This window comes from Bufo bufo, chromosome 2 (assembly GCF_905171765.1).
Source record: "Bufo bufo chromosome 2, aBufBuf1.1, whole genome shotgun sequence".
In the NCBI taxonomy this organism is placed as follows: Eukaryota; Metazoa; Chordata; class Amphibia; order Anura; family Bufonidae; genus Bufo; species Bufo bufo.
In genome coordinates this window covers 431,814,612-431,842,209 of record NC_053390.1, presented here as the reverse complement: position 1 = coordinate 431,842,209, position 27,598 = coordinate 431,814,612, and the positions used below count along the sequence as shown (strand labels likewise).

The 27,598-nt window shown below is 42.1% G+C and overlaps 1 protein-coding gene across 1 annotated transcript; it reads left to right on the top strand.

The window, feature by feature from the left end:
- Positions 1 to 240: 240 nt before the first annotated feature.
- Positions 241 to 27,598, top strand: LOC120989353 (plasmalemma vesicle associated protein). Its single transcript, XM_040417405.1, has 5 exons — positions 241 to 755; positions 7,061 to 7,127; positions 18,005 to 18,588; positions 22,082 to 22,129; positions 27,412 to 27,598. Exons 1-4 carry the CDS (start codon positions 381 to 383, stop codon positions 22,121 to 22,123), a joined length of 1,068 nt encoding a protein of 355 aa, XP_040273339.1. The 5' UTR covers positions 241 to 380; the 3' UTR covers positions 22,124 to 22,129; positions 27,412 to 27,598.

Below are 27,598 nucleotides of genomic sequence, written 5' to 3'. Positions count from 1 at the left end.
CATTGTGGCCGACAATTTGGCAGTCTAAGCAAGGCTTGACCCAACATTCTAAGTTATGGTTATTATGGGTTGGGCTATGATTGGTACCATATTGTTTGCTTGCTTGTGTGCCCAATAACAATAAGTCACATCTTTTCAAAGGTCTCTCATTTGAGGAAGTTGGATGCATCCTGAGCAGCAGGAAGCAGACAGACTTGTAAACTTAGAAAAAACTTATATAAACAGTAAGTCAGAAAACAGAAATGTGACTGACCCGCCCTGTCATACTACCTTCTTCTAGATAAAATGTAAAGACTGCCAAATGCAGCAAGTCTCCATTCTGGAAGGATCGCAGTTTACTGTTTGCCATCAGAGAGTTAAACATTAGCTGAGAACCAGCCATGGACCCAAACTATGCAATGGCAAAGTTTGGATTGGAGTCCAAGGATATCTTCAAATCTAAGAACAGAGGTTGCTGGTATTATACCAAATATTTCTTCTTTTTTTTATCTATAATCCAGTTCCTGATTATCCTTGGTCTGGTTCTGTTCATGCTGTATGGAAATGCCCATGTTGGCACAGAACAAAGGCTTATGAGTGTAGAGAATCGCTACAAAAACTTGACAACCGATTACAGCTTGTTGATGAACAATTTTTCTCAGATGAAAGGTAAAGTTGCCAGCCTAGAGAAGGAAAATAACAACTGCTCAAACCTATTAACTACAGCACTGAAACAACTGCACAACAAAACAATTGGGAGACCTGTACTACCCATGGTGAGTACCAGAATTGTTTGTCTATTTGAGCTTTATGTTTGGAGCACGATCTAATCTTAACTATCATGCTAATCGCATATCTGTCATGTTTAATTGCAAAACATTTTGGAATAAGTAAGCTAATACAAAACATGAAGGTATTAAAAATTCCTAATATTTTTATCTTTGGAAGCACACCTCTTTGTGAACATTGTAACATCAGACCATGAGTGTCTGCTATGTCTTGAAGAACATAGGCTTCATTATTGGCATTTAATTAAAATAAATCAGTGTCTGTTTTATAAAATAAATAAAATTTCTCCATAAATATTAGACTTCTGACCAGTATGCAAGAAGTCTAGCTGTGTAGAATTTCACGGGTCTAGTCCTACAAAAACATTGGGCTGGTGTTGAGGATAACCATTTCTGTCTTGTAATATTTGTACACCTATGCTGTTCTCCAACAATAACAGGCTCTTCTCAATACAGAGAGAGAAATAACAAGTACTATTCTGTTGGTAATATGCTAAAACTTTTTGGGAAGTACAGATCTGGTTCTAGTTTATTGACATTATTAGCAGTATCGAAGTCAAAGGGGACCTGCCACCTTGGAAAGGCTATGCAGTCTATGTACAGCATGTTACAGAGCAGGAGAAGGTGGTCAGATTGATGCATAGTTCTGTTGGGAAAGATCCAGTATAAATTATATCTTATTCATTTAAATCATTTTTGGCTTAGGAGTCTAGAGGGCAGTCCTATTGACAGCCATATTTGTATTAGTGCATAAGTAGTAGGACCACACACTGGACTCCTAGTAGAAGAAGTGGATCAGAACTCCTTTTTTGATGCTAATAAATCTTCACTTTATTGCTATAAACAAAGTACAGACAGATGTGACGCATTTCGCCTAAACAGCCTTTTTCAAACAAGCATGTCACATTATACAGCATGCTACATATATTTATAAAAGGCATATTCAGGATCGAATTCTAGCATAAAGACACTTCCAGAGGGATGTATATACACATAATTTCCTGCCTGGCTGCGATCTGTACATTGTTCCTGTGTAAGCGTGTATGCCGGGAGCAATGTGTAACAAGCAGACAGCTAGAAGAATTACTGCAAATAGTGAGCGTTCGCTATTGAGAAGTCATGGAGTCAGGTAACAGCTGTTCTTCATGGTATAAGGACAGCTATAATATACAGCTGCCCCTATTTATTGTAGAGCAGCTGTTACCTGTAAGGGTACTTTCACACTAGCGGTATTCTTTTCTGGCATTGAATTCCGTCCTAGAGGCGGAAATTTTTATATTTTTTTTAAATAAATGCTGGATCCGTTTTTCCGGATGACACTGGAGAGACGGATCCGGCATTTGAATGCATTTGTCATACGGATCAGGATCCTGATCCATCTGACAAATGCCATCAGTTTGCATACGTTTTGACGGATCCAGCGCCGGAACTGCCTGCCAGAATCCTCTGCCGCAAGTGTGAAAGTGCCCTAAGTCATGAATTCATCTAGCTGTCCACTTGTTACACATTGCTCCCAGCATACAGGGTTACACATGCACAATGTACAGATTTCAGCCAGGCAGGGAACTATATATATTTAGTCTTTTGTGTATGTAGTAAATGTTTCAGATCTTTGAGTTCAGCTCATACAAAATGGGAGCAAAACCGAAAGTGTTGCGTTTATATTTTTGTTCAGTGTATGTGTGTTTTTTATGTTTTTCCACAATTCTTCTAGTTTTTAGTTAAATATATATCAAAACCTGCATGCCCTTAAAACTATTATTGTGTAAAGTTAGGGCAGTCTGCTAAAATGGTCGTAGCCATCTTGCAGATCTGATTGACTTAATTGCAACTTGAAAACCAAGCAATAGCTATAGACCTTGGGCAAGTTTAGTAGCATTGAAGGGCTGTGGCATTCAAGTCCATTAATCATATTTATGATTGAAGTGTAACTGTACTTTCAAAAAACATTTGATATGTCATAGTGACATATTAAAGGTTTTGATCAGTGGAGGTCTTTGTGCCGAGACTTCCACTGATCACTAAAACAAGGAGGTAACTGCCCCTCCTCGCCAGTGAAGATGAGCTATGAGCCCATCCCCAGTCTGTGCTCAGTATGAGCATTTCTATCTCCTCTGGCCATACACATTTGTCTTCTTTTGGCCGAATGCGCCAAGAATAGCAGGTTCGTTCGAAACACCACTGTGTGGGGAGCTCCTGACTCTCTCCTGAAAGATGATGTCGGGGGAGACAAGGATCAGGCGAAATGAATATTTTCGCCCAATTTTTTTGTTCTCCCAGGAGATAAGCCACCACCAGAAGTGTTTGGTGGTGGCTTTCTCCTCTTTCCCCATTTAATACATATTTAGCCGAGCTGAATGTTTATGTGTATGAGGTAGGTGGGAGGGAGTCAAGAGAGATAGCTGTCAGCCAAACAATCATTCGGCCGACAGCTATTGAGCTTTAGTGATCGTGGCAGTCTCAGCACTCGGATCGCCATATAAAATTTCAAAATTATCAAAAGTACATTTACACTTTAAAATATTAAATGGTTTTAAAGGTAGCAAAGTATAAACTAGCAAATCAGTAGAGGAATTGCAAATATACAGTTCACTCTTGGTTTGTTCTAGAGTGTTAAATAATAGGACACACCCGGTATCTTTGGTGAATTAAGGCAGCATTTTTTCAATTTTCTCAGTGGCTGTCACTAGTACATTACTTCCAGACTGCCTCAACAAATCATAAGTGGCATAATTAATAAAATAACTACATGTTGCTTGCTAATTAGAGTTCAGTTGGATTCAAAATACAGTACTACCTCTTTGAGACAAACATTAAAAAATTCCATTAAAATGTGGTCTCCTGATGTGGTAGTCTTCTCAAAGAAGATGACCAGTGCATAATATGTGGTGGAACTGAAACTCTGTCACAACAAATCTGTCACAACAAATCTGGTCTGGATAAGTTGGTGGTCTTCTCAAAGAGAAGGTCTTTTGGAGGGATTTTACTGTATATACAGGTAGTTACCTAGATGAAATAAGGAATATAGTACAGCCTAACTCATTGGAAATCCTGAAACCTCAGGTTTAACATTCAATCCCTACATCATTCTATTAGATAAGTAATAGTTAATTGAAACTGTGATCTAGAGAGCTGTTTGTATACAATTGGCTGGATTATTTCCTTGTAGAACTGGTGATCAGGGAACAGTTTAGCATTTTCCCCCAAAATACTTGATCTGCAGGGTTGAGAATTGAAAAGTTTCTGCTATTAAAGGTCGGTTTTGATCCTTTTATTTGATGGCCTATCCTGAGAATAAGACATTAATATCTGATCGGCGAGGGTCCAACACAAAGCGGCCGCAACGACCAGCTGTTCTGCAGTAGCTCAGGTGCCAAACCTACATAGCTCCATCCAAAGCGTGTAGTGGACACAGCTGGTTACTGCAGCACTGCTCCCATTGCAGTCACATGCAGTGAACTGAGCTGTAATTCTGTTGTGAATTCCTTCTAGCACCACAGACCAGCTGATCGGTGGGATAGCTACCAATTAAATATCCTGAGGATAGGCCATCAATATAAAAGGAATGGAAATTCTCTTTAGTAGAAGATACCTTTCAATTCTCAAACCTGCAGAGACAGTATTTTGGGAAAAAGACTAAAGCCCCTTTCACACGGATGAGATTTCTGCGCGGGTGCAATGCGTGAGGTGAACGCATTGCACCCGCACTGAATCCGGACCCATTCATTTCTATGGGGCTGTGCACATGAGCAGTGATTTTCACGCATCACTTGTGCGTTGTGTGAAAATCGCAGCATGCTCCTCTTTGTGCGTTTTTCACGTAACGCAGGCCCCATAGAAATGAATGGGGTTGCGTGAAAATCGCAAGCATCCGCAAGCAAGTGCGGATGCGGTGCAATTTTCACGCACGGTTGCTAGGAGACGATCGGGATGGGGACCCGATCATTATTATTTTCCCTTATAACATGGTTATAAGGGAAAATAATAGCATTCTGAATACAGAATGCATAGTAAAATAGGGCTGGAGGGGTTAAAAAAATAAATAAATAATTTAACTCGCCTTAATCCACTTGTTCGCGCAGACGGCATCTCTTCTGTCTTCTTTTGTGAGGAATAGGACCTTTGATGACGTCACTACGTTCATCACATGGTCCGTCTGACCATGTGATGAGCGTAGTGACATCATCAAAGGTCCTATTCCTCACAGAACAAGACAGAAGAGATGCCGGCTGCGCGAACAAGTGGATTAAGGTGAGTTACATTTTTATTTTTATTTTTTTAACCCCTCCAGCCCTATTGTACTATGCATTCTGTATTCAGAATGCTATTATTTTCCCTTATAACCATGTTATAAGGGAAAATAATACAATCTACACAACCTTGAACCCAAACCTGAACTTCTGTGAAGAAGTTCGGTTCTGGGTACCACAGTCAGTTTTTTATCACTCGCGTGCAAAACGCATTGCACACGCGCGATAAAAAACTGAACAACGGAACGCAATCGCAGTCAAAACTGACTGCAATTGCGTACCTACTCGCGCGGGTTTGCCGCAATGCACCGGGACGCATCTGGACCTAATCCGGACACGCTCGTCTGCAAGTGGCCTAAAATCTTCCCTAAGGGTCTATTCACACGTCTGCAATTCTGTTCCGCATTTTTCAGAACGGAATTGAGGACCCATTAATTTCTATGGGGCCGCACGATGTGCTGCCCGCATCCGGAGATGCGGACCCGCACTTCCGGGTCCGCAGTTCCGTTCCAGAAAAAAATAGAACATGTCCTATTCTTGTCTGCAATTGCGGACAAGATTAGGCATATTCTATTATAGTGCCGGCGATGTGCGGTCCGCAAAATGCGGAACGCACATTGCCGCTGTCCGTGTTTTGCGGATCCGCAAAACACATACGGATGTGTGAATGAACCCTAATCGTCAGGTTCCTGCATAGTCATCTTGTCTGTCCCTGTCAATCAAGGAGAAGAGGGAGGTGCTGGTAGAGCTAGCAGGAGGAGAAAGGGTGCATAGAGTGACTTGGGGCCAACCTCGGTGCAATTAACTGCTCATTTGCATATGAATTAAACGTTTTTGGTTTTTTTTGTAGATTGAAGAAACAACTCAATAAGTGAAAGTTATCATTGCATTCAGTTCAGCTAGCCCTACAAGCCATTGTGTCTGGTTTAAAGGGAATGTGTCATCCGAAAATCACCTATTATTAAAATCCCGTTTTTATATTTAAGTTTTGATTATATAAATTTTAATATCAATATTCATATTTAAACAAAAACCATAAAATCTGCCAGTTTTTGCACTGGCCACTAAGGGCCCATTCAGACGACCGTAGTGCTGCAAAACACGGATACCGGCTGTGTGCGTTCCGCAATTTGCAGACTGCACATGGCCGCAACCATAATAGAAAATGCCTATTCTTGTCCGCATTTGCGGACAAGCTCTATCTTTTCTGCTGAGTTGCGGAACGGAACCACGGATGCGGACAGCACACGGTGTGTTGTCCGCATCTTTTGCGGCCCCATTGAAATGAATGGGTCCGCACCCATTCCCCAAAATTGCGGAATGGATGCAGAATCATTCATACGGTCGTCTGAATGAACCCTTAGCCTAATAATAGACACCACTTCTTGGTCTGTACAGATAACATTACTGCCGTTATCTGTCTATCTGTCATTCAAATCCTGTCTGGAATTATATCACCTATGTTAATAGATAAGACAGGATCCACCATTCACAATAGTTGATTGTTTATTCTTTCCTTGTACAATGACGTCTGCACAGGTCACAGAACATGTCTAGAAAACTGTCCCATAAAAGTCAATGAGGTCCCCTCCTGTCCATTGTGTCTATGGCCCATGTGGCTGTCGTAAAGCAATTGTCTTTATTCTTTCTAAATGCTGTTAAGAACAACTCAGGCAAGATGGCCTCCCCCATAATCATGTTCAGGAAGCTGAATAAATCTGAAATCAAAAAGTAAAAACAAATTAGAAAAAAACATACCGTATGTGCTGTTATCTGATTTTAACTGGCAGATAACATTTTTGGTGACACATTTCCTTTAAAGGTGAATTGCTTGGTGACACATTTCCTTTATGAATGCTTATGTTTGTAACGCAGATTATTCTGGTGATGGGTATGTAACTTATGCAATACCCTACTGCATACGTATAGTGTTACCACTAAGTGTTACTAGCCATACTAGCATTTTATCTTAATTCAAAGATAATTAAAATGAAATAATGTTTATCTATAAATATTCATGTTCACTGCACTTTTTTTTTTTAGCCTCCATCTCCAGCGATCTGTAATGTCTACCAATTTGCTCTAGACCGATGTAACACAACTTACATAAGTAAGTAATTGGCTCACATTAAATACATATTTTTATAGAAAGTTTATATGTTTTATTTCTCAGAAATTTTTGGTATCTCCTTTCTAACTGCATAATGTTGGTACCTAGACACCTATAGATTTATCTATATGAATCACTTTTGCAACCCTGTCATTGCAGAAAAGCTTATGAAGTACGAATGTTTAGGATCATAAGCAGTTAAAGAAAAGGAAAGAGATCCAATGCAAAACCCAAATATATTGAACATTTTAGGCAAGATTTTTGGCTGTGAGCACAAATCCTAAAGAATCAAAGGTTGTCAGCAATTACAAAATGAGGCCTCATGCACATGACTGTATGTATTTTGCGGTCTGCAAAAAACGGATCCGCAAAAAATACGGATGACGTCCATGTGCATTCCGTATTTTGCTGAACTGAACAGCTGGCCCCTAATAGAACAGTCCCATCCTTGTCCGTAATTTTTTGGCGGAACAGAAATACGGACAAACGGAAACGGAATGTACACGGAGTACCTTCCGTTTTTTTTTGAACCCATTGAAATGAATGGTTCCGCATACGGTCCGCAAAAAAAATGGAATGAACACAGAAATAAATACATTCGTGTGTATGAGGCCTTAAAGGGTGGTGCGCTTTTACTTTTGATGATTATCCTCAGTATAGTCTTATGTGGGAAAGGGTCGGCACTGCTGGAATAGACGCGGTGCACGAGTCAGTGGGAAGACGTCCCAATACTTGCAATAAAGAAGGAAGGACCAGCACTCGCGATGATGATGAATGTTGCGTTTATTCAGTCACATATTAAGGACATATAGTGACGCGTTTCAGCACAACACGTGCTTTCTTCAGACTATACAATAAACTCCTATCACATCTCTTTTATACACAGAGAGAGGGAGGAGTAACAAAACAAAAGGAAAATGACATCATACTATGTAGCTCCACCCACCTCAGGGCTGACACAGGTGAAGTAATGAAAGATGCAATAAACCAAAAAAAATCAATGTGGATACATTGATGAAACAATGGAACAATTGATAACAATTCAGGAATCAAGTCCGCTGAAAGAGACAAATGAAATGTATATTATTATAATCTAAATTCTTATAATAAGAATAATATAGTCAAGAACTAGGTGAAACTGGAAATATTATACTCGCGGTTGAGCCCCCTTGGATCCACAGTTTGTAACCGGTGGATCCAATAAGCCTCACGCTTTAAAAGCAAACTATTCCTTATAAGGAATAGTTTGCTTTTAAAGCGTGAGGCTTATTGGATCCACCGGTTACAAACTGTGGATCCAAGGGGGCTCAACCGCGAGTATAATATTTCCAGTTTCACCTAGTTCTTGACTATATTATTCTTATTATAAGAATTTAGATTATAATAATATACATTTCATTTGTCTCTTTCAGCGGACTTGATTCCTGAATTGTTATCAATTGTTCCATTGTTTCATCAATGTATCCACATTGATTTTTTTTTGTTTATTGCATCTTTCATTACTTCACCTGTGTCAGCCCTGAGGTGGGTGGAGCTACATAGTATGATGTCATTTTCCTTTTGTTTTGTTACTCCTCCCTCTCTCTGTGTATAAAAGAGATGTGATAGGAGTTTATTGTATAGTCTGAAGAAAGCACGTGTTGTGCTGAAACGCGTCACTATATGTCCTTAATATGTGACTGAATAAACGCAACATTCATCATCATCGCGAGTGCTGGTCCTTCCTTCTTTATCCTCAGTATAGGTGATCAATATCAGATCGGCGGGGATCTGACTCCCGGCACCTCCGTCAATCAGCTGTTCGAAGAGAAGACAGCTCTCATACGAGCACGGCTTTCTCTGCTCTGTGTACCTGCTCGCTGCTGCAATTACAGTGGTGAGCAGAGTAATTACAAGTATGGCGTCCACATTCACTTCTATGGGACAGCTCGGTAGTATTCACTTGAACAGACAGAGCCTACCCATAGAAGTGAATTGGAACACTATACTTGTAATTACACTGCTCACCACTACAATTACTGCTACGAGCAGGTAAACAGAGCAGAGAAGGCAGCGCTGCCTTTTCTTCAAACGGATGATCTGGAGTACCGGGAATCAGCCCCCTGCCGATCTAATATTGATGACCTATCCTGAGGATAGGTCATCAATAGTAAAAAAGTGTACAACACCTTTAAAGGCTATGTACACCTTGTGGGGCATTTTTTTATGATTGCATTTTACTCCTTCTGAACTAAATCATTTTTTTTATTAATTAAAATGTTCTGCCATTTATGAGATACAAGGGTTAAAATCAGTCTGTTTGCAAGCCATTATGGTCTGTTTTCTTGTCATCTGATTGCTCATGTGTAGCTCTTATCTTTGATCTCCTGACCTCATAAACACTTACTTAAGCTATATTCATTTTGATATGAATTGAGCTATAATGAGTGTTTATAAGGTGAGGAGATCAGAGATAAGAGCTACACATGAGCTATCAGATGACGGGATTCAAAGAAAATAGACTGAAACAGCTTGCAGACTGATTTTTAACCCTTGTAACTCAGAAAAGGTTAAACATTTTCAATAAAGACCAATTGAAATAAGATTTTTAGCCTTAAAGGATAACTGTCACATTTAGACCCTAATTTCAATTTTCATATACAGTCCTGATCAAAAGTTTAAGACCACTTGAAAAATGGCAAAAAATCATATTTAGCATGGCTGGATCTTAACAAGGTTCCAAGTAGAGCTTCAACATGCAACAAGAAGAAATGGGAGTGAGACAAAACATTTTTTGAGCATTCAATTTAATGAAAACAACGAATAAACTGAAACAGGCTGTTTTTCAGCTGATCAAATGTTTAGGACCACACCTCCAAAAAATATATAAACCCCCCCAAAACAGAAATCCAGCCTCCAAACATGAACTCAGTAATGAGTAGCTCCGCCGTTATTGTTTATAACTTCAAAAATTAGTTTCGGCATGCTTGATGCAAGCGTTTCCATGAGGTGAGTGGGAACATTTCTCCAAGTGGTGAAGACGGCCGCACGAAGGCCATCTACTGTCTGGAACTGTTGTCCATTTTTGTAAACTTCCCTTGCCATCCATCCCCAAAGGTTCTCAATTGGATTTAGATCAGGGGAACACGCAGGATGGGCCAAAAGAGTGATGTTATTCTCCTGGAAGAAGTCCCTTGTCCTGCAGGCATTGCGTACTGTAGCGTTGTCCAGTTGAAAAACCCAGTCGTTACCACACAGACGAGGGCCCTCAGTCATGAGGAATGCTTTCTGCAACATCTGGACATAGCCAGCAGCCGTTTGACGCCCCTGCACTTTCTGAAGCTCCATTGTTCCACTGAAGGAAAAAGCACCCCAGACCATTATGGCGCCCTCTGCACTGTGGCACGTAGAAAACATCTCAGGTGGGATCTGCTTGTCATGCCAGTAACGTTGGAAACCATTAGGGCCATCAAGGTTACATTTTTTCTCATCAGAGAATAAAACTTTCTTCCATCTTTGAATGTCCCATGTTTGGTGCTCTCATGCAAAGTCCAAACGAGCATTTCTTTGGCGTTCAAGGAGACTAGGTCTTTGAAGACGTTTTTTGTTTTTGAAGCCCTTCAGTCTCAGATGCCGTCTGATGGTTATAGGGCTGCAGTCAGCACCAGTAAGGGTCTTAATTTGGGTCGAGGATCGTCCAGTGTCTTGACGGACAGCCAATTGGATCCTCCGGCTCAGTGCTGATGAAATTTTTTTGGGTCCTCCACTTGACTTTTTTGTTCCATAACCCTTAGGATCATTTAAGAATTTAAGAAATTCCAAATGACTGTCTTACTGCGTCCCACCTCAGCAGCGATGGCGCGCTGTGAGAGACCCTGCTTATGCAGATCAACGACCCGACCACGTTAAAAAAGGGAGAGTTTTTTTGCCTTTGCCATCACAACGTGTGACTACCTGACAGAAAATGACAATGAATCCACATCTTTGCACAGATTTGTCCTTTTAAAGGCATGTGGTCCTAAACTTTTGATCAGCTGAAAAACAGCCTGTTTCAGTTTATTCGTTGTTTCCATTAAATTGAATGCTCAAAAAATGTTTTGTCTCACTCCCATTTCTTCTTGTTGCATGTTGAAGCTCTACTTGGAACCTTGTTAAGATCACCCATGCTAAATATGATTTTTTGCCATTTTTCAAGTGGTCTTAAACTTTTGATCAGGACTGTATGTAGTTATTAATAACATGATATTCCAGAATTAGTTACTATTGGACTGACTTACCCCATATTTAATAAGATTCAGCCCTTAGCAACCAGTCTGCATAAAACTGCAATTTCACTATTCAATTAAGATGGCCGCCACTGCCCTCACCCTGAGGCTAATCCCGCCTGCCCTCACTAGCCAGTAACAATAGCCCCCCAAAAGTGTCAGTAACCGGAGCTCTCCCCCCTAAAGGGTTAATCTCCTGCAGCACAAAGGGGTCCTCTTACCACATGTTGCTTTCATTTATACACTGAGCAGATGGCAGATCTCCCATCCCTGGTCTGCGCTGCTTCGACTCTGCATCCTCCAGCTCTGCTGAGTAAGGGAGCGTCTACCAAGCGCAGGGACAGGGAGAAGTGCACACAGCCCAGGCACTGTTATCAGCTGCTGGGGAGGACCTGGCTTTAATCATTTACTTACAGTCCCTGGCTGTCAGTAATGTGAGCCTGCAAGCTGTGTGCTCCGTCCTTCAACAGATAGACGGACCATGCCTAGCAACCCTATTTTAAGCACAGGTAAAAGTAGGCAGTACAGGGAACAAAAATGTGGAATTAAGGGGTAATTAAATACACAGTGAAAAGTTGAAATAGGGCCACCAAGGTGATATTAATCACCACAATCCAATACTCCCAAAAAAAAATAATATGACAGTTATACTTTAAATGAGTAAAATGCAATCATAAAATTGCCCAGAAGGTGTCCATAGCTTTTAATACAAAGGTTCATTCAAAAGTTTCTAACATGCCATTGAGACATGTCAGAAGATGCCATCAATGGAGGTGATTGAGCTGAGGCTGACAATTGGAGAGGCATTTTCTTTTAATGATCTGTGAGTTCTGACCTCTTTTGACGTATCTCAATGGTATGTCATTAAGTGCCTAGGATAAACTTAATTTTATTTGTGTTCTTTAAACTAAAAGCATCCAACAGTCACATTATTCAATCCATAGTTTAATTCTCTCTCTTTACGCAGTCAGAGATCTTTTTTTCTGATATAGAGCTCCAAATAGTTACATAAATTATTAAATTCTGCCCGCCTGCTGTCACCACTAGGGGATGTTAAGAAGCTTACTGCATATTATTTATACATTCAACCCGATAATAAGAAAGTATGTACTAAGCCCCAAAAGGCCCTATTAGACTGCACAATTTTTGGGGCAATTATCAGGAATGAGCATTCATAGAAACTCTCACTCACAATAATTGGCCCATATAATCGAGCAGCCAATAACAGAGCTTGTTTGTCAGCTGATGGGCACCTTTCATCAGACGATGGATGTGTTACACTGTCTGTGTTTGCACTGCCTGAACATTGGGCAGCGTAATACAGCCCCCCTAATGATAATTGCAGACAGACAGAATGGTATTATAAACTTTATCTCTATATGTAGAATGGGAAGCCCTGTATCAGGAAAATAGATGACCAACCACTATACAGTCAGGTCCATAAATATTAGGACATCGGCACAATTCTAAGATTTTTGGCTCTATACACCACCACAATGGATTTGAAATGAAACGAACAAGATGTGCTTTAACTGCAGACTCTCAGCTTTAATTTGAGGGTATTAACATCTAAATCTGGTGAACGGTGTAGGAATTACAACAGTTTGCATATGTGCCTCCCACTTGTTGAGGGGCCAAAAGTAATGGGACAATTGGCTTCTCAGCTGTTCCATGGCCAGGTGTGTGTTATTCCCTCATTATCCCAATTACAATGAGCAGATAAAAGGTCCAGAGTTCATTTCAAGTGTGCTATTTGCATTTGGAATCTGTTGCTGTCAACTCTCAAGATGAGATCCAAAGATCTGTCACTATCAGTGAAGCAAGCCATCATTAGGCTGAAAAAACAAAACAACCCCATCAGAGAGAAAGCAAAAACATTAGGCTTGGCCAAAACAACTGTTTGGAACATTCTTAAAAAGAAAGAACGCACCGGTGAACTCAGCAACACCAAAAGACCCGGAAGTTCACAGAAAACAACTGTGGTGGATGACCGAAGAATTTTTTCTGTGGTGAAAAAAACACCCTTCCCAACAGTTGGCCAGATCAAGAACACTCCCCAGGAGGTAGGTGTATGTGTGTCAAAGTCAACAATCAAGAGAAGACTTCACCAGAGTGAATACAGAGGGTTCACCACAAGATGTAAACCGTTGGTGAGCCTCAAAAACAGGAAGGCCAAATTAGAGTTTGCCAAACGACATCTAAAAAAGACTTCACAGTTCTGGAACAACATCCTATGGACAGATGAGACCCAGATCAACTTGTACCAGAGTGATGGGAAGAGAAGAGTATGGAGACGGAAAGGAACTTCTCATGATCCTAAGCATACCACCTCATCAGTGAAGCATGGTGGTGGTAGTGTCATGGCGTGGGCATGTATGGCTGCCAATAGAGCTGGTTCTCTTGTATTTATTGATGGTGTGACTGCTGACAAAAGCAGCAGGATGAATTCTGAAGTGTTTCGGGCAATATTATCTGCTCATATTCAGCCAAATGCTTCAGAACTCATTGGACAGCGCTTCACAGTGCAGATGGACAATGACCCAAAACATTCTGCAAAAGCAACCAAACAGCTTTTTAAGGGAAAGAAGTGGAATGTTATGCAATGGCCAAGTCAATCACCTGACCTGAATCCGATTGAGCATGCATTTCACTTGCTGAAGACAAAACTGAAGGGAAAATGCCCGAAGAACAAGCAGGAACTGAAGACAGTTGCAGTAGAGGCCTGGCAGAGCATCACCAGGGATGAAACCCAGCGTTTGGTAATGTCTATGCGTTCCAGACTTCAGGCTGTAATTGACTGCATAGGATTTGCAACCAAGTATTAAAAAGTGAAAGTTTGAGTTATGATTATTATTCTGTCCCATTACTTTTGGTCCCTTAACAAGTGGGAGTCATATATGCAAACTGTTGTAATTCCTACACTGTTCACCTGATTTGGATGTAAATACCCTCAAATTAAAGCTGACAGTCTGCAGTTAAAGCACATCTTGTTCGTTTCATTTCAAATCCATTGTGGTGGTGTATAGAGCCAAAAATGTTAGAATTGTGTCGATGTCCCAATATTTATGGACCTGACTGTATATTGAAGAATTTTTCCAGTGGAAATCATTTATCATCTATCCACTAGATAGGTAATGAATTTTGTGAAGGTTCGATTGCAGAGATCCCCCCAATTGCTAGTATGGAGTAGCCCGCAGCCTATTCCTCCACTTTGGGAGACAGAGGTGATGGGGAGAAAGTATGCAAGTAATGGCGCCATAAGGGTGTCCAAATAATACCACCGTACAAGGGCTGAATGATACCTCAATACAGTTACAGAATAACGGCTGCATACATTGACTGAATAATACCACCATATAGAAAACCAAATAATTCCACAGTACAAGAACCGAATTATACCACCATACTGTAATTTAATAATACTACCATGCAGTGGTTCAATAATACATCAATATAGTGACTAAAAAATAATACCGCTTATCACACACAGACATAAAATCATAAGGTGCCTTCTTGACCCTTGGTCAGTCAGACACTTTCCTCCTAGCATTTGCTTCTCTAAATAGCTATGGGAGTCTTATAAATTCATGTATTGTAAGTGTCTCTGTTTTATGACCGATACCTCTGGGTCTTAATCTTTGAATGGCGCATTGACTGTTCCATCCAAGTTTTGCACACTATAGATTCCATCAATACTGTATGAATAGATTAGGCTTCTTGAGGAAGCAGAGATTAATTTTTGTCATTAAAATAAAAAAAAATGCATTAAGCACAGATACAGACTTTGTGGATATACAGTGCTGGCAGCTGCCATAATGGCTGTGCAATCACTGTACATAGGGAATGCATTGAGCATCTTGAAAATCTCTTAGAATTTTTTTTAATTGGTGACATGCAGGAATTTTACAGTCATTTCCAAGCTACTTTTTCCTCTATAGAGTAACATGAAAATCTTGTGCCAATAAATTGCTGTGAAATTACTACTTCGTCTCCACCTGCAGCGATTTGGAAGCGATTTTCAAGCTACTTAATACATTCCTTATGGACAGCGATTTTTTTGTAGTATTACAAAAAAGTCTAGGTCTAGCCTCAGTCTTAGGCCTTATTCACACGTCCGTTGTTTCTTTCCTGATCTGTTCCGTTTTTTGCTGAACAGATCTGGACCAGATCTGGACCCATTCATTTTCAATGGGTCCTGAAAAAAAACGGACAGCTCAATGTCTGATTTTTTTTTCAGGACCCATTGAAAATGAATGGGTCCAGATCTGGTCCAGATCTGTTCAGCAAAAAACGGAACAGATCAGGAAAGAAACAACGGACGTGTGAATGGACCCTTAGGCCTCCTGCACACAACTGTATCTGTTTTTGGGGTCCACATATCGCGGATCCACAAAAATGGATACCGCCCATGTACGTTCCGCATTTTGCGGATCGACACGTCCAGTCCTTTGCTAGAAATGCCTATTCCTGTCTGCAAATCGCACGGACAAGAATTGGACATGTTTGATTTTTTTTGCAGGGCCGCGGAACAGAAATATGGATACCAACAGCACACGGTGTGCTGTCCGCATGTTTTGCAGCCTCATTGAAATGAATGAGGTCTTAGGCCGGGGTCACATGTGACTGTTTAGCTGCGGATTTGCTAGTGTGGATTTTCATGCAGCACTGTACAGTTTGAGACAGAACAGGACTTTTTTCCATCCAAAATAATTGAAACCTGAAGACATGCTGTTTTCCGTTTTTTTTTCTATTGAACTCTATGAGAACGGATCAAAACGGAATGCATTTAAAATGTTGCGTTTTGCTTTCCATTTTAGCAATTACCGTATGTTATTTTCCGTTTTAATCACATTTTAACGGATTGCTAAAACAGAAAGTAAAATGCTCATGTAAACTCCCCCTTAGGCCTCATGCACACGACCGTTCTGTTTTTTGCGGTCCGCAAATCGCGGATCCGCAAAAAACGGAAGCCGTCCGTGTGCCTTCCGTAATTTGCGGAACGGAACAGACGGCCCGTTGTAGAAATGCCTATTCTTGTCCGCAAAACAGACAAGAATGGGACATGTTAAATTTTTTTTGCGGGGCCACGGAACGGAGCAACGGATGCGGACAGCACACGGAGTACTGTCCACCTCGTTTGCGACCCCATTGAAGTCAATGGGTCCGCAACCGAGCCGCAAAAACTGTGGCTCGGATGCGGACCAAAACAACGGTCGTGTGCATGAGGCCTTAGAAGAATAGCTTGGAAGAAAGAAGAGACAGAGGGGATATGATAGAAACTTTTAAATACATAAAGGGAATCAACTCGGTAAAGGAGGAGAGCATATTTAAAAGAAGAAAAACTACCACAAGAGGACACAGTTTTAAATTAGAGGGGCAAAGGTTTAAAAGTAATATAAGGAAGTATTACTTTACTGAGAGAGTAGTGGATGCATGGAATAGCCTTCCTGCAGAAGTGGTAGCTGCAAATACAGTGAAGGGGTTTAAGCATGCATGGGATAGGCTTAAGGCTATCCTTCATATAAGATAGGGCCAAGGGCTATTCATAGTATTCAGTATATTGGGCAGACTAGATGGGCCAAATGGTTCTTATCTGCCGACACATTCTATGTTTCTATGTTTCTATGTAATATTTGGTTGAGGTTTATCTGCTTCCTCAACGACTTCTATGAAATCCATAATCAAATCTGTTTCCAAGAAGTAACATGTCACTTCTCAAGCATTTTTCAAATCAGCTTATTATTTTACACTGTGTGCACAAGGTGGAATTTTTAACATTAAAGGAGTTTGCAACAATATCCCCCACCACCACACACACACACTTGACCAGACCTGGAAAATCACTAACCTGCTTCCCAGGCGGGCCCTCCGCTCCCTCATCCCCCAGCCTGCAATGCTCTGCTGGACTGCTCCGATGAAAACATCCGGTTTGACATCACTGCAGCCAATCATGGCCGTGGCAGTAAACGGCTTCCCTTACGGTCAAATTGTCACATGACCCAAGGTGTTCCTGTCACTGCGGCAACCAGTGATTGGCTGCAGGCGATGTAAAACTGGATGTTTGCCAGCGTCGGAAAGCAGGTAAGTAGGCTTCGCTTTAAAGGTCCGGCAAAGTGGGGAGGGTTTATCAACCCCCCCAGTTCCCTTTAAAATCAATGGGGAAACTGTTGGTAAGTTTTGGTTGTGGATCTAGCAGCATAAATCTGTTCCCCGAAGCTGAATCAGTGGTAGATTTTAGCCGTATGAACGTACCCTCAGGTTCTGTTTAGGCCTAGATGGTTGTGATCGAACATTTAACTCCTAAGGAATCAGTTATGATAGGTGCTTCCTTTTGAGTCCACACCCCAGACGTTAGTGCTGCTATATATAGTGGTAACCCAGGGTCAATAAAGTCCCACAGAGCTTCCATGTTTGGATGTTATTTAGGGTATATAAGGTAGGTTGTATTGCAATATGTGGATATTTTTTTCCATTGGAAGTTTGGAACCATTACTAACATTCTGACAGAATGTGGTAAATGTAATAGCCAGATAGTATGATATCTTTAGTAAGAATAATAGTATTTTTCTTTATTGGTTTTTTAGTTTTTATATTATTATACATCTTATCTAATTGTCTTTTTTTTGTGGGCAGTTGAAACACTTCAATTAAAGCATACAATCTTGATGCTTCAGAGGGATCTTGACCGGTTAAAAGAGAACTGCGGCCAGACAATTGGCACTCTTACCAACAAAGTCTCTGTACTCACTTCTGAGAAGGAAAAGCTCCAGAACATGAAGGAGGACCTGGAAACTCATGCTAAACTATCAAATGCTGTGTGTACTAATATCAATCAGAGGTTTGACATGGAGCTAGAGCGTATGAAAAATCGCTTTGAAGGTATGATCAGCAGCCATGAACCCTTCCATGTTTCTAAATGCTGGACCATAAATGGAGAAATTAAAAACAATATAGACCAAACAATAAACAGGCTGAAGCAAGATGTGAACAATGTCATGTTTGAGAACAGCCAGCTGAAGACAGACAATGCACGCGTGAGCGATAATTTTCAGAAATGCAGCCAAGAAAAGATGGTTATCACTTCAGAGAAAAATAATCTGTCCATAGAAAAGGGAGGACTGGAAAAGCAGTTGACTGAAAAAAAGGAAGAACTTTCCACGACTTACTCAAAGTATATGAAAAAGGAAGAAGAACTAGAAAATTGCCGTAAGGTGCAGGTGGGTGGCACTAAATGATATATGGTTGCTGTCTACATTGCATATTGCAGTAAAAGTTTTATCTATGAAGTCAGTGCCAAAATTTTAATCTTTGTCTTAATCCATTAACAGGAGTAATTTTACATCATATTTCTACCTCAACCACATCCACCCAAAGGGGGGAATTTATCATCCCCCTACACTGGCATAGAAAGTTGCAAACCCTGGGTTTGTGACACTTTAAGCACCTTTGCACCTGAATCTAAGTGCAAGCGGCATTTCTACACTGCCCTCACTAGTTTTTGAAAAACGGTTGTGGTGGGGCAGAGTGTGAGAGGGCCATCAGCCCCGACACGTTTATCCTCATTTACACCAGTTTTCTAGCGTAAATGTTTACTGAAATTTACGCACCTAGGGGCTGGCATAGATTTGAACTTAGGTACATGGACTACCAAGGGATGCACCTTATTTATGATGAGGGAGGTGTGCACATCGCCATAAGTTAAGTTTATCCTCAAGCAGCAGAGGGGTTATCAACGGCCGACATAAAACTCTGGTCTTTGATAAACTCCTCCACCCCCCAGAATGAATTAAATTACACATGCTGTGAAGCTCAGGAGCTCTGCTGCAAAATGTCTGAGAGCAGATTTTTCACCCATACTGTATGTACTGTCTATATATTATGCTGCAGTGGAGCAAAATCATGGCTGAAACTGGCAGGGAAGCCACATGTAGGTGCATTATGTCAAATAGCTTTGCACACATTATAGTGTTCTAGGGCAATATGTTCTAATGATGTAAATGGGTAGATCAGCTTCTTTAATAAAGTGCAACTGTACTTTCAAAAAAGTTATGATTTGTCATAGTGATGGTCAGGGCCAGATCATGGTTGGTGGAGTCCCCTGGGCAAGAATTTTGGTGGGGACACCCTAAAACTATATTTTATTTTTTAAAGTAACTGTAGCACCTTAACAGGGGTGGGGGGGGGGGGGGTCCTAAGCTACATGCCTGCTGCCTCCTTCCTCCAACACCCACCTGCTTGACTGTTGAACTCTCATGTCAGGCTCTGTCTTAGTCTGTACCAAAGTCTGTGCCGGCATGCTTCTCTCCTCAGCTGTGACGTACTGCCCCCCAGAGTACCCTTAATATAATATAAATACTCAACCCTAAGGCTATGTTCATATAAGTGTGGTGGCGCTGGAGCGGTGGGGGAATAGATTGGTGAGGGTTTTTTTTTTAGCTTTTTTTTAAACCATTCCCTGTCTTTCTATTTATTTTTATTTCCTGGACAACCCCTTTAAATTATACAAGTCCAGCTGCTTTCAGCCTTCACTAGGGTACGTTTTTGTTACTAAAACACTATGCATATATGAGTCTCTATTGTCGCCTGCAGGCAATGAGAATTGTATCATGTCTATGCAAAGAATTCAGATCTCTGTATCAGGAACCCAAAGCTCTGACCCTTATAAAGATACATTAAAGGGGTTATCCTAAGCCAAAGTTTACAATGTTTTAGAGCTCTCAACAACCTGTTTCCTTGGTCTCTGGGATGTTAAGGGATAAGAAGGGTGGGAGGATGACTTCTCTACATGTGAACATTTTTCAATTCACCAAGTCTTTCATATTCTAGAAAAATCTAAAAAATAAATTATAACATATTGTTTAGGTGATGCCCATAACTATTAAAAGGGTTTTCCAGGAAAAAAAATAGGCAAGACAATGATAAAACTAACAAAAAAGCATTACTTACCTCTACTAATCTCCTGCCACCGCTGTTTCAACACTTCTCTGGTCCCCACTACTTCCTGTCCCAACTCAACACAGATCGTCTGACCTAGTAATTAAACCATTGGGAAGTAATATTTCAGTCTTACAACAACTTGAGTGCCAATGATCTATCTCCCCCTCCTGAATCTGCTCTTTGATCCTTGTTAGTGTGGACACCTACAGGCCCAGAATATTATCCTTTGTTACATGTCCTTAGAACTTCTAGGGTTACCATACCCAGACATTGGAAATACAGGAAGGCACCATTTAAAATTGAATTTGTAGATGACCACAACAGAACTATGACAATTGAAGGACATACTTGAGGCACTTTGAGCTTGTTCACTAGTGCTTGGTCTATCTGGGTGGTTTTAAACCTGGAATTACACTGCTGAGTCAGAATATAATGGTCAACTTTGACAGTTGATTACTTTTCCTTCTACCACCTCTTTTTTTCTTTCTCACTTGTCTTTCTTTCTTTTCTTTTTCTTTTGGAGTGCTGAAAGAAGAAATGCTGCTGATTCATATTAATTAATGTGATATGTTTATCATGAGGTGGGGTTTAAAAACTACACCATCTGCCTGTTTGAACATGACCTCAGACTCAACTTTGTGCAACTTTTTATGTTTCTAAATGGAAAATCCCATCAGTACTTACTACATTTTTTGAGGATTTGTTCATTCTCTGTAACATTTTTGATGGAAAGGATTGGTGATGGTGATTTTCGGTGACTTACAAACTCCTTGACAACGAGCTTCTTCTTTATATTTCTTTATCAAAAATACTTCACATTATAGTGCATACAAAAATTACTCATGGTTAAAAGCACATATTTATCACAATGTCCATATCTAGCAATAAAGTCCTATGTGCATAGGGTCCTTCTGAGGTTCAGCACATGTGGTGCCTAGCAAGCATGTAGCTACGTTTTGGTGGTCCGCCCCCTATTGCATGAGTCTTTTGCTGCTCTATATGCAAAGGAGTGATATCTTGCATTACATGATGGGTGTAAAGATCCCCATAGATGTTAGTATATATGTTCGCTTAACCCAGCATTTTCAGCAGGGCCCGTGTGACAATCTAATGTTTGACAGATGACAGATAATAGGAAGGAAGAAAGAGAAGGATTATGTGTTGAATTTCAACCACCAATTCTTTTGTTCTCCCTAGAGGTGAACAGCTGTCAGAGATGTCAGAAGTGGCTTTCTCCTTTCCGATTAGAAGGGGAATTATTTAAGTCCATTTTGAGCCTGTATTGTCTTAATTTGAACCAAATTTATTAAGCGCCACACATTTATTAAATGCTACCCCCTCAATGGAATAAGATTGTGCGTTTTTTAAATACAAAAATAAAAGTTGCAGTCAATTAATCTTGCATACACCTGATTAAAATAGCCAAAATTTTTGACTTTTTTCCACTTACAGTTCCGGCACAAGGGGAAAAATACATTTCCTGGTAGTGTATAGTACATAGTACATTTTTGCAGCACAGGTTTTTTGAGAGACAGTGGCATGTATCTCTTTTGACTGAAACATACAGCATCACAAGTAAACTATTAATGGAAGGCAATCCTTTCTTTTTATCCTTCATGAGACTTCAATATCTACAACATACTATATTTACATTGTTTAATATATCTGCACAGAATAAACTTCTAAGAATATTTTCAAGTTCACATAATGTACCTCTTTGCACATCTGAATGTAGAATAATAGCAGTTACATCCTTATTTTTCTTGGTTTTAGATTGGGGGACGCGTGACTGGTGGGCTATTTCCACGGTCTTAAAAATAGGTAAGAAAATGTTAATTTACAGTATTCTCAGAGAGGAACTATTTATTCTTTAAAATAAGTCTGTCACCAGGAAATTCACAGTTAAACCAGGCACACTGCCTTGTAGGACCAGCTCAGTTGACTGTAATGATACCTTTCACTTGGTGATCTATTGGTTCATTCTGGAGAAAAAGTACTTTTAATCCAAATGCAAATGAGCAGTTAAGTGCTCAAGCCACTCTGTGCACCATAGCTTCTCCTGCTTCCTATGTGAGCCCCTCCATCTCCATCTTGATTGACATGGCCAGGCGAGAGGACTATGGAGGAACCTGACCTTGTCTATTAAGGAAGAGTGGGAGGGACTGCCAGAGGAAGGCAAGGGGTACACAGAGTGAATTTGGCCTCCCCTCTCTGCACTTAACTGCTCGTTTGCATATTGATTTAAAGTACTTTGCACCAGATTGAAGCAACAGATCACAAGTAAGGGCTCATGTATGTAACCTGAATGATTCCTTTTAGCTCTCGTGCACATGACTGTGCTCAGTCCAGGAAACACGGCCTGTGTGTTGGCTGCATCTCTCAGACTGGCAATGGCTCCTCTGACCAGAACTTACAGCATCATAGCAATTTACGATGCAGTGTGTTCATATTGACCGCAGGTCTATTGTACTGTACTTACATTATCATGTGAGTTCAGAACCATAGACTTGCGGTCAGATAGGAACTGGGTGCATCGTAAATCAATATAATGCAGTGGGCTTGAGTCAGAAGGGCCGATGTCGGTCCGGGAGAAAAAAATTGCTTTGTTACTGAAAACCAAGTTAAGGCCTCATGCACACGACCGTATTTTTTTGCGGTCCGCAAAACGGGGTTCCGTTTTCCCGTGATCCGTGACCGTTTTTTCGTCCGTGGGTCTTCCTTGATTTTTGGAGGATCCACGGACATGAAAAAAAAGTCGTTTTGGTGTCCGCCTGGCCGTGCGGAGCCAAACGGATCCGTCCTGAATTACAATGCAAGTCAAAGGGGACGGATCCGTTTGACGTTGACACAATATGGTGCCATTTCAAACGGATCCGTCCCCATTGACTTTCAATGTAAAGTCTGGAGTCCCTTTTATACCATCAGATCGGAGTTTTCTCCAATCCGATGGTATATTTTAACTTGAAGCGTCCCCATCACCATGGGAACGCCTCTATGTTAGAATATACTGTCGGATATGAGTTAGATCGTGAAACCTCATTTCCGACAGTATATTCTAACACAGAGGCGTTCCCATGGTGATGGGGACGCTTCTAGTTAGAATATACTACAAACTGTGTACATGACTGCCCCCTGCTGCCTAGCAGTATCCGATCTCTTACAGGGGGCCGTGATCAGCACAATTAACCCCTCAGGTGCCGCACCTGAAGGGGTTAATTGTACTATCATATCCCCCTGTAAGAGATCAGGGCTGCCAGGCAGCAGGGGGCAGACCCCCCCCCCTCTCCAGTTTGAATATCATTGGTGGCCAGTGCGGCCCCCCCCCCCTTCCTCCCTCTATTGTAATAATTTGTTGGTGGCACAGTGTGCGCCCCCCCCCCCTTCCTCCCTCTATTGTAATAATTCGTTGGTGGCACAGTGTCCGCCCCCCCCCCCTTCCTCCCTCTATTGTAATAAATCGTTGGTGGCACAGTGTGCGCCCCCCCCCTTCCTCCCTCTATTGTAATAAATCGTTGGTGGCACAGTGTGCGCCCCCCATTGGCCCCCCCTCCCTCTATAGCATTAACAACATTGGTGGCCAGTGTGCGGCCTCCCATCTCCCCACCCCCCACCCCCCGATCATTGGTGGCAGCGGGTTACTAGCAATAGTACAATAGTAAAAGATTCATACTTACCTGGGAGCTGCGAGGTTCGTGTCCGGCCGGGAGCTCCTCCTACTAGTAAGTGACAGTTCATTTAGCAATGCGCCGCACAGACCTGTCACTTACCAGTAGGTGGAGCTCCCGGCCGGACACGAACATCGCAGCAGCAGCCAGCAGCAGGTAAGTATGAATCTTCTACTATTGTACTATTGCTAAGTAACCATGGCAACCAGGACTGTAGTAGCGTCCCGGTTGCCATGGTTACCGATCGGAGCCCCAGCGATTAAACTGGGACTCCGATCGGAACACCGCTGCCACCAATGATGGGGGGGGGATATGGGAGGCCGCACACTGGCCACCAATGTTGTTAATGCTATAGAGGGAGGGGGAGCCGATGGGGGGCGCACACTGTGCCACCAACGATTTATTACAATAGAGGGAGGGAGGGGGGGGCGCACACTGTGCCACCAACGAATTATTACAATAGAGGGAGGGGGGGGGGGCCGCACTGGCCACCAATGATATTCAAACTGGGGAGGGGGGGGGAGGGTCTGCCCCCTGCTGCCTGGCAGCCCTGATCTCTTACAGGGGGCCGTGATCAGCACAATTAACCCCTTCAGGTGCCGCACCTGAAGGGGTTAATTGTGCTGATCACGGCCCCCTGTAAGAGATCGGGTGCTGCCAGGCAGCAGGGGGCAGTCTTGTACACAGTTTGTAGTGTATTCTAACTAGAAGCGTCCCCATCACCATGGGAACGCTTCTGTGTTAGAATATACTATCGGTTCTGAGTTTTCACGAAGTGAAAACTCAGCTTTGAAAAAGCTTTTATGCAGACGGATCTTCGGATCCGTCTGTATAAAAACTAACCTACGGCCACGGATCACGGACACGGATGCCAATCTTGTGTGCATCCGTGTTCTTTCACGGACCCATTGACTTGAATGGGTCCGTGAACCGTTGGCCGTGAAAAAAATAGGACAGGTCATATTTTTTTCACGGCCAGGAAACACGGCTCACGGATGCGGCTGCCAAACGGTGCATTTTCAGTTTTTTCCACGGACCCATTGAGAGTCAATGGGTCCGCGAAAAAAAACGGAAAACGGCACAACGGCCACGGATGCACACAACGGTCGTGTGCATGAGGCCTAACAGAGATTTTTAATTAATTTCATCATGAATTGCACAAAAGAAAAAATGGAATTAGAATTCTAATTTATTACATAGCGATAATATGCTAGGGATAGATTTGGTGTCATATTCACCAGGACTACTTGAACAATTCCAGCCAAATGTGTGGTTAACTGTTAACTGCATTTTCAATAAAGTTGGACTGCAAAATATCCTATTCAAACATATGCGGTACGAAAAGGATGCCCTTTAAATCCTATTGGCATGTGAGCACATGGGTGTAGGAACCCCCAAAAATCTGGGTGGGGGACAGCATTTTTGCTCTCCGGGTATATTCTTATTCAGTAAACTGCGAGTTGTTTATATCGTTAAATTTGAAGTGTGTGTGTGTGTGTGTGTGTGTGTGAACCCCCCCCCCCCACACACACACACACACACACACACACACTTACAGTTCTGAAGACTCAGGGGGGGCTGGCTGGCTTGGCCGGGCAGAAGGAGTGTGGGAGACTGTGAGGCCTTTTTTTCCAAGCTGCTCTGAATCGGTGCTCTGGGCAGCTGGGCTCCGAGCTGGAAGTGGGCACAATAAGAAAAAAATATGTTTCATTACACCTCAGGTCAGACCACCAATCAGACCCCCAATGTTAATCAGACCTCAGCTAACAGCCCCAATAAGATCCCCAATGTTAATAAGACCTCAGATCACACCTCAGCTCAGACCCCAATATGAATGACCCCCAATCAGACCTCAGATAAGAGCCCCCCAGTGCCTCTCATCAGCCCCCAGTGCCTCTCATCAGCCCTCCAGCGCCTCTTATCAGCCCCCCAGTGCCTCTCATCAGCCCCCCAGTGCCTCTCATCAGCCAGTAATAACAGCCCCCCCCAATCATGTGCCAGTAATAACAGCCCCCCCAATCATGTGCCAGTAATAACAGCCCCCAATCATGTGCCAGTAATAACAGCCCCCCCAATCATGTGCCAGTAATAACAGCCCCCCCAATCATGTGCCAGTAATAACAGCCCCCCCAATCATGTGCCAGTAATAACAGCCCCCCCAATCATGTGCCAGTAATAGGCCCCCCAATCAAGTGCCAGTAATAGCCCCCCCCCAATCAAGTGTCAGTAATAGCCCCCCCAATCATGTGCCAGTAATACCCCCCCAATCATGTGCCAGTAATAACAGCCCCCCCAATCATGTGCCAGTAATAACAGCCCCCCCCAATCATGTGCCAGTAATAACAGCCCCCCCAATCATGTGCCAGTAATAACAGCCCCCCAATCATGTGCCAGTAATAACAGCCCCCCCAATCATGTGCCAGTAATAACAGCCCCCCCAATCATGTGCCAGTAATAACAGCCCCCCCAATCATGTGCCAGTAATAACAGCCCCCCCAATCAAGTGCCAGTAATAGCCCCCCCAATCAAGTGCCAGTAAAAGCCCCCCCAATCAAGTGGCAGTAAAACAAAGTATTGTGTATATATATATAAAAAAAAAAAAAATTAACACTTATACTTACCTCTTTGGAGCGATGCGATGCAGGCCTCTTCCGGCCTGTTACTGTGTCCCTACTCCAGCGCTGTACGGCTCAGGCGGCGCGATGAGGTCATCGCGCCGCCTACGCCGGCCTCTGATAGGCTGCCGGCACTACTAGGCCAGCAGCCTATCAGAGGAACAGGAAAGGGACACACCTCCCTGCCCTGCTCCTCCGCAGCCTTCTGTTTGTATCGCTGTCCTGAGGACGGCGATACAAACAGATCACCATGGAGATGAGCGCTTCGCTTCCACAATGGAAGCGCTCCTCTCAGTGCCTGCCCCCGCCGCACACATTGCCCCGCTGGGGGGGATTTGACCATACCTGTCCCCCCCCGCATTATTTCCTGGGGGGGATCCGTCCCCCCCCCCGCTTCCTATGCCCATGTGTGAGCATATACGACCAACTTTTTATGATGCATACACTGACAGTACACAATGGTTTCTTATGACTTTAGCCCTAGTGTATGTATGGAACTGATATTATACACCTAGACAGGGATCTAGGTAACTACAGTCTGTGTACAGTACCTCAGAATATGATGCTTTTATACATGCAATCAGAAGTATATAGAGGTTGGGTAGGGTCAAGTAGACTGGGTTGGGAATGGGGAGGGAAAAAAGGCATAAGAATTAATGATGTTATTGATTAACTACCGTATGTATTTGTTTTATTGTTTTCTAAATAAAAATTATTAAAAAAAAGTATATAGAGGTATATAGAAGTATATATAAGACTCCACTAATATATAGTATTATAACTATCTTGCCATTGTATTGATGCCTTTTTGCTTTGTCTGCAGAAGTTTAAAAGATGCAAAGAAAGAAATGATGTTAATTCAAATGAAGATGCTTGTGACCCACACTAGCAGTTTTTGTAATTGCAGAAGATGAATGCTAATATTACTATATTTACCAGTAAATATGCAGCCACATTGATCATGCAGAATAAAACTCTGAAAAAAGTTACACACTGGAAACTAAAACTGT